General features: G+C 37.7%; 1 protein-coding gene across 21 annotated transcripts in view; it reads left to right on the forward strand.

The window, feature by feature from the left end:
- Positions 1-12,447, forward strand: part of PTPRD (protein tyrosine phosphatase receptor type D) — a 1,795,899-nt gene that overhangs the window by 1,654,244 nt on the left and 129,208 nt on the right. For 9 of the 21 annotated variants that reach the window (XM_075931585.2, XM_075931586.2, XM_075931588.2 and 6 more), the window contains 4 exons: positions 4,496-5,083; positions 5,514-5,614; positions 6,577-6,836; positions 11,351-11,441. In XM_075931585.2, coding sequence (XP_075787700.1) covers positions 4,496-5,083; positions 5,514-5,614; positions 6,577-6,836; positions 11,351-11,441 — 1,040 coding nt within the window. The remainder of the gene's footprint in view (positions 1-4,495; positions 5,084-5,513; positions 5,615-6,576; positions 6,837-11,350; positions 11,442-12,447) is intronic. The other 12 variants (XM_075931590.2, XM_075931596.2, XM_075931593.2 and 9 more) reach the window with 2 other exon arrangements.

A 12,447-nucleotide genomic window follows, 5' to 3' on the forward strand; every position in this document is an offset into this window, starting at 1 on the left:
CAGGGCATGGCCAGAGGTTTGCCACAGTACATGAATTTCATTTATACTTAACCAGAGATTATTGGTTGAAGTCGGTCTCTATTGTCTAGTACAATCACTGGGAAACTGTCGTTCCTGAAAGTCCTGACAAAATTTTGCATTCTCACCAGTAGGATTATAAAAAAAATAAGTAATGACACTTGCATACTTTTAGGAAAATGTTGCCTTAAAGATTTCTAGTAAAAAGAAACTAGAAAAAAAGTTTGTATTTTTAAAAAATTAATTCAATTATTAACTAAAGAGGATAACCAAGAGTACATGATATATGAAGATATAATGGGCATGTATTGTTTTTGCCATTAGACACTATGGCTGTGTCCAGACTCCATGCCTCCGTCGACGGAGGCATGTAGATTAGCCAGCTCGGAAGAGGGAAATGAAGCCGCGATTAAAATAATCGCGGCTTCATTTAAATTTAAATGGCTGCCCCGATCTGCCGATCAGCTGTTTGTCGGCAGATCGGGAGAGTCTGGACGCGATGCCCCGACAAAGAAGCCTTTCTTCATCGACACAGGTAAACCTGGTTTCACGAGGCTTACCTGTGTCGATGAAGAAAGGCTTCTTTGTCGGGGCATCGCGTCCAGACTCTCCCGATCTGCCGACAAACAGCTGATCGGCAGATCGGGGCAGCCATTTAAATTTAAATGAAGCCGCGATTATTTTAATCGCGGCTTCATTTCCCTCTTCCGAGCTGGCTAATCTACATGCCTCCGTCGACGGAGGCATGGAGTCTGGACACAGCCTATAAGTTAAATTTTACTTTTCAAAATTATTTTTGTAATGGTTAGACAAGCATTGCTAACTTATCTATTCTGCTCCAGAAATAGCTGTAATTCTTACCTCTTTTATGTAGGCACCACCAATCAAACTTAAAAAAATAGTCTTAAATGTGAGGGCTGCCAAAGGAATAAAAACAATTTATAGCATAAATAATTTAGTGACAGCTTCTAGCAATCTCTCCTCTAAAAATCTGAAGGAGTTATTATTCTTATTTTGTGGGCTCTTCTCTTGCTTATGCTCCATTGGCTTCAATAATAGTTATAATACATTGAAAAATATGACCTGCAGTACCATACACAACTTTTCTCTGCTCCATGGCTGACTTGTATCCCTCGGTGGGGAAAGGTCAGAACTATTCAGAGACATATATTTCACACTATAGAAAGTAGGGAGAAATTGTATAAAGAGTTTGGGTTCCTATTTGGACACGAAGTAGGCTTTAAAAATGAAGATTCTGTTGTAAATGGCTGTACAAATAAACTACATTTCCAGTTATGTTATAGACAATGGCCAAGATTTATGAAAAGAGTAATGGAAAAAGAGCTTATTGTTTGCAGAATCTTTCCCAAGAAATGACATCCTTGTTCGCTAGTGTTAAATTCAGTTTAGGTTTATTATCAGTAGTTCTAATGATTTAATTTTAAAATCAAATTAATAATTCTAATTATTTATTTTAAAATCTGATAATTTTTCAGCATTTCAGGGAAAGATAAATGTAATTATAAAAGTTAAAAATGTTCACAATTTTGTGTTTAAAGATAAAAACCTAAAGCCCTAGTGCATCAGCTGCATTTACTTGTGCAAACCCATCTTCTTCATGGATCGCCAATAAATGAAACCTCCATGAAGACACAAGAGTACTGTGGTGACACAGTTGTTGGATCAGGATTTAAATCCATATTTAAGCTCCAGAGTGGTCTAGTTTTCGGTGATACCATTTTCCCTTAGTCCCAACTAACTTAATTGTGAATGCTTATCACCTCTGAAAATTGGGCCATTTACTTGGGTGCCTAAATATGGATTCAGATGCTTACCTTTACCCAATTAGGAGAAGATTTTTAAAGGCAAAAATAGTAAATAGATACAAATTTCCCAGGAAATATAAATATAAATATTTTGGCCTTACATGTAGTAAAATATAGACATATTAATACATTTTTGGCAAATAGAGCAAATTGATTATGATCGTGAGAACTGAAATACACAGTTGAGAAAGAGATTTAAAAAAAAGTTTGTCTTTTTTTTTGTTGTGAAAATTTGGTCAATGAATTCTACCCATAAGTTATTCTTTTAGGGTATGTCTACACTGCCACCCTAGTTCAAGCTAGGATGGTACTACCTAGGGTGGTAGTGTAGACATACCCTCACATTTCTCCAATTCATAACATTGAATGTCAGACTTGGATCAATATAAGCTAATAGCTCCTTATTGCCAATGTGATGTAGTGTCAGTAAGTTGCTGGTTGCTATGCGTGGGCTGTGGGCTGTGGGCTGTGGATGACCCCTACTGCCCTCTGTCTATAAGCACTTCCCAGCGGGGGCTGCCTTGAGGGCCCCCATGACAGTGACTGAACTGGTCCTACCGGTTAAGGGAAGGGATGGAACAAAGGTAGTGAGTGTTGGGGGATGGGTCAGTTTCTGACTAGAGAACATGAAGGAAACAGACTAAACTGGGTGTTGAGGGTTGGGGGGGGGGGGTGATGGACCCCCTAACCCAAGGGGTCTGAAGCATCCTGGTCCTGACTCCTGTAGCCACATAACATCTATGCTGTGCTGTATCCTGGAGAAGCAATAAACCCCGTCTATTCTACTGGCTAGTGGAGTCTGTTCTGGCTGCTAGGGGGGTGCAGGATCGGGGGAAAGCCTGACGCGTTGTCACTGTCCAATACCACCTTTATCCTTTGCATCCATTTTCATTGTATTTACACCACTTAAATGCAGTTGAGTGCTTTTTCTCAAGCCCATTTTCTCTTTATCTGCTCTCCATCTCTCAGCACCATCTTTTTCTTGTGCATCAGCTGACATTCCTGTTGTGAACTGTTTTCATATATATAATATGCTGCTTAAGAGTGGAAAGCTTTGCAACTGGTGCTTGTAGTCTACATGGAATTCAAACACATATAAATGAAGGGCTGATAAGCAGAAACTAAGAGGAAGAATGGCCCCGTGGCATTTCATTGTCAAATACCTCCTTCGCCATAGATTTCCTGTGCATAGGCAAATTCACAGTCATAGTTGGCCCTGGGCAAAATGCATGGCGGGGAGAAGGACCTGTCTCCAGGCTCCCAGAAGGGGTGGTGCCTTGGGCTGAAGGGGAAGGGCTGGAGCAACCAGCCCTCAGTGTTGCCCAGAATATGCCATGCCAGGACCCTCCTAACCCTTAAAACTGCCTGGAACATATGGTACAGCACTGCTACTGCCACGGTAGCTGTGGCCAAGAGCCCCAGGCCTTTTAGGTTATGTCTAGACTACATGCCTCTGCCAACAGAGGCATATAAATTAGACATACCGACATAGTCAATGAAGCGGGGATTTAAATATCCTCCACTTCATTAGAATAAAAATTGCTGCCGCATTGTGCCGGCTCAGCTGATTGTCATCACAAACTGGCAGTCAAGACAGGGATCCGTCGACAAGGAAAGCCTTTGCCGACTGATCCTGTAAACCTCGTTTCACGAGGCATAACAGATCGGTCGGCAAAGGCTTTAATTGTCGACCAATCCCCATCTTGACTACCGGTTTGTGGCGACAAACAGTTGAGCCAGCATAACACGGTGGCCATTTTTATTCTAATGAAGCGAGGGATATTTAAATCCCCGCTTCATTGACTATGTTGGTATGTCTAATATACATACCTCTGTTGGCAGAGGCATGTAGTCTAGACATCCCTTTGAATCACCGGGCCCCAGGTGATCAACTGCCCCATTTGCCCTCTCCTTCCCCCCCCCCCCTCCTGTGGGAAGTCCAGTCTGTGTGACCTTAAACAAGTCATTTGGTTTGTTTGTATCTCAGTTCCGCCTCTATAAAAAGAAGATAATATTACTTCCCAATCTCACAGAGATATTGAAATGATAAATACAAAAACGATTGCAAGAGAAGTACCTACGATAAGTAGATAGGATTCCTTGTGGTGGTGTGCTAAGACTGCTAAGAAGAAGATCCAGCTGACTTATCTTCTACCATAGATGTGTTCTTTTCTCTCCCTTACCCCTGACAAAACGGTCATAGATACATTAGCCATAATCAGCCATATAATTTCTTCATTTTTTTCGCTTTCAGAAATGGAAATGTTTTCCCCTTGATTAACTTAATGAATGCTTATGACAACACTCCTTTTCACAAGCAGTTATTATTAGATGGGTAGTTTCTGTTTGGAAGTTTTACCTTACTTGTGTTCATATGTTCTGTATCCCTGAATGTTCATGTTTTTCTCTGTAGTTGGAAAATGGTGGGGAGAGCAACAAATAATGGCTAGCTTAGCTATCCAAGTCTATTATACTGTATGGCTGAATAGTGCTGAAGAAAGAGGTTATTTCTGAACATTTATAAGATAGTTATTTGAGGAACAAAGAATGAGGGAAAAACAAATACAGCTGTATTCCTATTTTAAAAGTGTAAATAATTAAATGCAGATTTACATTTATATTTATCATCATTAAATAACATTGTGCTACAGTTCCAGGGAAACCTCGGCTTGTGATAAGCCACACACAGATGAACACGGCTCTTATTCAGTGGCACCCTCCTGTCGATACCTTTGGCCCCCTGCAGGGTTACCGCCTGAAGTTTGGCCGCAAAGACTTGGATATGTTTACGACGCTGGAGTTCTCAGAGAAAGAAGACCACTTCACAGCTACAGATATTCACAAAGGAGCTTCTTATCTCTTCAGGCTTTCTGCTAGAAATAAAGTGGGTTACGGGGAGGAGATGGTAAAAGAGATTTCTGTTCCTGAAGAGGTACCCAGTGGATTCCCTCAGAGCCTCCATTCAGAAAGCTCCACCTCTACGTCGGTCCAATTAACTTGGCAGCCACCAGTCTTAGCCGAACGAAATGGCATTATCACCAAATACACCCTGCTATACAGAGATATCAATGTTGCACACCACCCAATTGAGCTCCCCATTGTTCCCGCCGATACCACTATGACACTTTCTGGCTTAAAACCAGATACTACATATGATGTAAAAGTACGTGCCCACACGAGCAAAGGGCCCGGTCCATATAGTCCAAGTGTCCAGTTCAGGACACTGCCTGTGGATCAAGGTAGGATTTGTCTGCTTATGGCGTTGTCCTTTAAAGGAATGTCGGTCTTTGGATATCAGTGTTTTTGAAGCTATAAATAAACTGACCTGCCCATTCATGTAAATAGGTTCGACCAACACAAAAGGTAAAGTATGTAAATCTTAATATGTTTTGGATACCTTAGAATCCAGTTATCCCATGTCAAGCAAGTCTGGCTAACATCTGCACAGTATTTGCAGGTAAGGAAAAATATAACATACTGAGATGGTTTTAGATGAAATTACTTTGTAAGGATGACGTATTAAAATGATTGTCTTAAGCAAGACCAACAATTACATTTCTTTTTGTTCTTAATGGAAAGCTAATAGCCCCAGCTTATAGGTAGTGGCAGAAAAGCAACAGGCACTAAGGTTCAAGATGTAGTTTAAATACATTGTTTTTCCTTTTCCAGCAGTGTTCGCAAAAAATTTTCATGTAAAAGCAGTAATGAAGACGTCCGTGTTGCTATCTTGGGAGATTCCAGAGAATTACAATTCTGCCATGCCTTTCAAAGTAAGTTGTTTTCTAATTTGTAAGACATCAAGGATAAAATTGGAGGATATAGTTCAGCAGGTTAGGCAGTTTACTAAGCATGTGGATTTTATTTATTTATTTATTTGTTTGTTTAATTTTGCTTCTGCTGTTTTTAAATGTGTATGCTGATCAGCAATATTGACCCAACCAGTTAAAATCAATTCTTAGGCAATGTGAAGTTTCCACCTTATCATTAGTGCAGTGGCAGCATTCCAAACACTGACTGATATTAGCTATTACACATACTGTGTACTCTTTGTTTATAGTTCAGTGCAACTGGTCTTCCTAAACAGTGGAAGACAAATATTAATTTTCCTTTGGAGCTTCTGCTCTGCAGTGCATGTAACACAATGTTTGACCTTTGCCCTAAAAAAGAAGCCTACCTGGTTTCTTACTATTTCTTCCAACTATTTATAATACAGTCAGACAAATTTTTGTAAGTTGCACCCTGGCCCATAAATTTTTCTGCGCCAATTAAGCACATATTACCCACCAGTGGGGAAAGTCATCAGAGAACAATAATTGTGAATGTCTGTGATTATGAAAACTGGTTCAGAAAACAAGGAACCTTTAAGGATGGGTAGATCTACAATAAATGGAAGTCTGCAGAACATCCTTGATGTAAACATCATATTAAATGCTCAGCTCATTTGTATCAGCATCATAAGAATTTTACACATGATAACAAATACAGGTCTAATACCACATGCACTGTCATAGAGGTCACTTTTTTTCCAGGGAAAATAATAATTTAAAATAGAGAACTAGATTAACATGCTGTCATCAGTGACATTTTAGACCATAAAATGCTTATGATTACCATTTTAAACTAATGTCTGGGTTCATCTATGTTTTCAGTGTGTCAGTACCAACTTTTTATATTTTACAACTTTTTGTTCCTTCCAGTGACTAAAAGGCCTTGAATTTTTGTATCTATTTAGATCCTTTACGATGATGGGAAAATGGTCGTTGAGGTGGATGGTCGAGCCACTCAGAAACTTATAACTAATTTGAAGCCAGAAACATCATATTCCTTTGTTCTGACGAATAGGGGAAACAGTGCTGGAGGTCTTCAGCATAGGGTTACAGCAAAGACTGCACCAGATGTACTGCGCACCAAGCCAGTCTTCATTGGGAAGACCAATTTAGATGGGATGATAACTGTGGAACTTCCTGAAGTACCTGCAAATGAGAATATAAAGTGAGTAATGGTTCTGCAGTTGAGGAGAATGGCGAATTTTCTATCATCCCAAAATTAACTCTTGTTAATGCCAAAAAGGTATAAAAGGGTATATTTTAACGAATCTGAATATTTTGCTGCAGGGAAAGTAAAAGAAATAGCAAGTCTGTGGTATGGGGAAAAGGCAGTGACTAACTTAGACCTTAGCAGCTAAGTAGTTAATCAGTTTAGCCTTTAGCAACCTAAGTAAGAGAGGAAGGAAGGACTGATTCCTAGTAATCAGCAAACAAGAAGTAGCCCTCAGCATAGGATTCCTATCATAGCTCCAAATCTCACAAGACTTCCACCCTTTTCTGGATGTGTATCTTGTGGAACCCAGTCTGTTAGATCCTTTATGATACTCCCCCATTACAGAAGACATCTAAATTCATTCTCACTAGGCGCGGGGCTCTCCGTCAGATAGAAAGTATGTTCATTGGGAAACGAAGCTGCATACAATAAAATTGTTTAAAACTTAAAAGCAGCTATATATAATTTGCATTCTTAGTGCTCAAGGATGTAGTAACAGCTGCAGTGTCTGAGAGAGAAGAACCAATCTTGTACACAGTAGTCACCATTAAACTTTTTTACAGTTGCCATTTGTATGTGATTAACATTGTGCTAGCATGAGTGTCCATCCTAATATGGTAGGATTACTAAATATAGAGAATCCTGCAGTAATATTAATTAGTCAAAAGGCAAGATAAGAGTTTAATGGCTTCACTGTAGTGCATTTTAGATTAACACTAATGGGACATGGGGACAATTTATTCGAGACAGCATAATTTTTTAAAGATGTTGGGGGTCATAACTTTTGTTCTTCAGAGTTCAGTAATGGGAATGGGCAGATAGTGTAATAGAGCTGTGCAAAAATATTCATATCCAGAGCTAAACAAGTATCTTTTATCCAAGGCTGCTTTAGGTAAAGCATTTCTGGCACTTTGCCAAAATTTTTGTACATACCAAAAATACTATTTCTGACTGAAAGTTGCTGTGCCTGCTTATGAATCCCTCCTAAGTAAAGGTAGAGATTTATACAAAGTTTGGGTCTTTTCAGGGTAGAACCCAAAGAAAAGAAACAATTAAGCATTCCCTTAAAGTGCTTTATATCTCCTCTTGACTAAGTTTGCCTGTTTGGTATGTTACTTGAGCCCCGGTTATGAAGTGTTATGTTCTAACAACAGATGTGGCATTGCTCCCTCCCAACAACTACGTAAATATTCCTTATAGACTATTACAATGTCATTCTGCAACCAACCTTGTATATAGTTCTGTATTGCACTTTTACATCGCTTGTGTGTGCAGCTGTCTGACTGGCTAATCAAGGTTGTGGATGACAGAAAGTGTTAGACAAGATAGACGTACTTTGCACAGTATGCTTTGATAGAAATTCACGAATATGAAGGGAAATTAATGGTTATAGTTTAATGGGTGCATTTCATTAATCAATGCATATGATACATTTAATCTGTGGTACCCCAATTAACTTGTTCACATACTCAGGTGGAACACATTAGTGTTCAAAGTTTTACTATCGGCTGATTTTGTCTCAATTATGAGGAAACCACTTTTTCAGCTACTATAATTACTGACCACATGAAATTAGGAGTCATGTTAAGGTTGTAGCTAGAGAAGCTTCAAGCATCTACAGCTATTGTTAAGGAAAATATTTGGGTTAAACACAAAATGTGTGTTTAAAAATTAATAAGGTCACGAAAATTTGATGTGTAATTTAAAACTGTACAATTCTATCTATTCAAAATAATAAAATCCTTAAAAAGAGGTTGGTAGCCATAGAAAAGGAGGATAAACACTATAATCTGAATTGAATACCTGCATCTATTGATTTAGGTAGTTGATACTATTCCATTAGGGAAATAGCCTCTCATAAGATGGAAATCAAAGCCAAGAAACTATACTGCACCAACATTTTTTAAAACACTGAAAGTGCTGAAGAGGAATGATGGACATTGGAAGGGCATACAAGGAGTTCTATTCTTTTTCCTTATACTATATTTCAAACAGTGTGTTAAATTTCTCTCACACTGCATTGAGAGTAGAGCTGGCCTTTGAGGCCTGCTAAACCAGAGGCAAATCTCAGCTTTTATTTTTATTCCAGTAAGGTTTTAGCCCTTTTCCTTCTGAAGACAGCATTGAAAATATGAATTCGTTCCTAGGGTCTGTTAAAGATTTCCAAAGCCTTCCTCCACAGCTGTACAAATCTGAACTATGGGAACTATAAAACCTGGTTTGAATCTTACAGAAGTTCCAGAACAACTTATGGTTACCCACGTTATTGCTGGTGGTGCTGCATTGTTTCAAGTTATAGCCCAGTGGATTAAGCACACATATCCAAAAGCACATTAAATCCTTCAACAGATACGAAGCCTGATACCTTGAAGAACCCAGCTTATTTGCAGAATCAACCCTTACATTTTTTGGAAAAAAAGGTTTATGAGTAACTAAGCCTGTCAAAATCTTCTGACTTCATAGATCTTCAAAATCATCTTAAACACAGAACTGAAGGAATCTCTAAAGGTCAACAAATCCAGTCCCCTGTACTCATGGCAGGACCAAGCACCATCTAGACTATCCTTGCTCTTAAAAATCTCTGATGATGGAGATTCCACAACTTCCCTATGCAATATTGCTTAGGGAGGTTATGGAATTTATATCACTGGAGATTTTTAAGAGCAGGTTAGACAAATACCTGTTAGAGTTGGTCTAGATCACCATGCTACATGTTTTGTTGTACAAATTTAGGACAGAATTTTGGGCTTGGACTGGCAAATAGTGTTCACAGATCTGTGGTACTTAGAGAGCAGAGTATCATCCCTTCCTCTTAGTATCAGTTATAGTTATGGACGATCTTTGAAAACTAAGCCCTTGGTATGTTTTTAAATAATTTTAATACATTTAAGCATTTTGTATGGTAATAAATATTATGATATAGAACTCTTCTATCTATGGGAGAGTTTTATTAGGAAGAGCCCATTAAAAAGGGGCCAGTGTTACATGCTGCCATAAGGGCCATCCATAGATGCCCTGCGATGGTTAATTCATGGACTGGTTGAGACTGAGTTCTTTCTATGGAACTGTGGAGAAGGATGGTTCTTTAAAATACATCCTCGCTAATTGCTTCAAAGGAGACTGTTCAATTGTATTCCTAGCCTGGAATGAAATGAACAGCCACTGTGACAAAGAAAAATTGATAAGAAACCATAAAAATGACAGGACAGATTAGGTGAAGATTATCAATGGTCCATCAGCCTTATCTTCTGTTACTAGTCACTAACAGAAGACACGAAGGTATCTAGAATATGAGGTCTGTCATTGTTGGGTCAAAGGAAGGCAACTACTCTCTTCTGTTCTCTCTGATACTGAAACAAAGAATAACTCATTTTTATCCAGAAAATATTTTATATCTATTGTCATCAATCTGACATATACTTTGGTTTGGCGTGAGAAAATGAGGAGACAATCTGCCCTATCTCAGTTATATTAAAAAATATCATATGCTGAAAGCTCTCTATGGGAGAGAAGAAGAGGGTGTTTTTCAGGGGACTATTTGACTTGCAAATTAGAAGTGTGTTTTGCTTTAAAATCTTGACTACGAAGAAAGCCAAATGCTGGGGTTACCTTTTGCATGCTAATGAACTATATGATAGACAGATAATTTATGGCAATAAAGTGTGTGTGCCTGCCTATCTGTTTATCTATATCTATCTATCTGTCTATTATAGCATATGTCTTAATTCTCAGGGGTATATATGTGTTTAATGTTTTCTGAATTCTTAGTACACACACACATGCATACCCTTGCCCATGGTAGATATATAATACTTTTTTTTTTAATTCTCAGTTATCTGTATTTTTCACACTTACATATCCTTTACTACTAGCTATAAATTATTGACCAGTTTTGTATTATATCTATATAATGCTATAGTATAATAGTAACAGGAACAACAAATACATAATGTTATCATTTCATTCTTATTATATGTGAAAATTAGAAGAGGAGTGTGATGGTAAATGGGTTCTTGAAAAATCCAGCAATAGGTTTCAGCTTATTGGTTTCTATACACTTAGAATGTTGACAGGGCACAAGTGTCCCATGTCTGTTACATTTAAAATGAGATAATAAACTGCAGTCAACCATGTAGGCATTATAAAATATTTTAATTATAGTTTCATATAAATATTTATGTGTTTAGATGAAAAAGCAGGTAATTAGTGCCATTTGTTTGTCAAATGCTGCACAGTAGAATTCATCATCTGTTTATTTGAAAGAGAATCTGTGGCATACAAAGAACCATTTTGCAGTTATATTTGGGAGATTTTTGCAACATTCCCTGTACAAAATTTCCCTTTAATTTTGCACAGTTCTCTCTCTTGAGAGAGAGAGAAGTTTGTCTTTAAGCTTACAACCAACTCTTTTGACCCACTCAATTGATTTAGATCTTACTGTTTGTTATCTATTACTTCCTTTACAGAGGTTATTATATAGTAATTGTGCCTTTGAAGAAGTCTCATGGAAAGTTTATCAAGCCATGGGAAAGTCCAGATGAAATGGAATTAGATGAGGTATGATATTTCTATTTTGACTTTCTGTTTTTATTTTGTTAATTCAAATATTTTAATGATTGCATCCCAATAATGCACTGATCTCAGCAAGTTTAATTGTCTAGATATTTTATCTGTGGATTGAGTTACCCTCTGTGGACAGAATAAAAAATCTAATTACTTAAAACAAAAGACATTAAAGACATTAAGTTTCAATAAAACACACAAAATGTCTGATCTGTGGTATAAATATTTTATTATTTGCCAATTGTAAAGCATAAAGCAAAAGCATATAAGGTGAAATGAGGTGTCAGCAAAAGCTTAATCACCACTGATATGAATTCAAATAAAGGTCGGGTTCATTAGTGGGCTGTTTGCTATGGATATAACAAATGCTAAATTGAAATTTGTGATGCTGTTTAACATTTGACTTAACTTGTGGTCTTTTTACCTGTTTCTCACATACTGCAATACTGCTAATTAGTACTGCAGTATTTTTCATTCTCTCTCTATTATGAAATTAGAAACAGCAGAGGAAAAACAACCGTGTGTCACCAATTAGCAATATAAGATCCATACTCCCTAAAACAGAGTACAGTCACTTAATTTCAGGGGGAAAGCCAACTAAATACTTTATCTCTTTTGATCTAATATTACTTCTAGCCAGTCTAGGGTAGATTCCTTCTATGTTAGCATATAGTCAAGGCAAGGTTTATGAATTTAAAGCTAATCTCTTCTCATTTTCCCAGTTTGTAAACTGAGGGTAGTGATACTAATCACTTTTGTAAAATGCTCTAGGCTTTCTAAATGAAAAGCACCATATGGGAGCTAGGTATCTTTATTAATAATAATATTTTTATATCTGTCTAGTGTTTGAGGCCACACACATTGCCATTGTAATTGGTGCAGATAAAATCCCCACACCTTCCCGATAAAGAATTTCCAATTTTCTCCTTATGGGCTTAATCAAAGTCCACTGAAGTTGTTAGGAGTCTTTCCATTGATTGCAACAGGCTTTGGATCAAGG

Source organism: Pelodiscus sinensis, chromosome 6 (assembly GCF_052426305.1).
Source record: "Pelodiscus sinensis isolate ZL-2025 chromosome 6, ASM5242630v1, whole genome shotgun sequence".
Taxonomy (NCBI): domain Eukaryota; kingdom Metazoa; phylum Chordata; order Testudines; family Trionychidae; genus Pelodiscus; species Pelodiscus sinensis.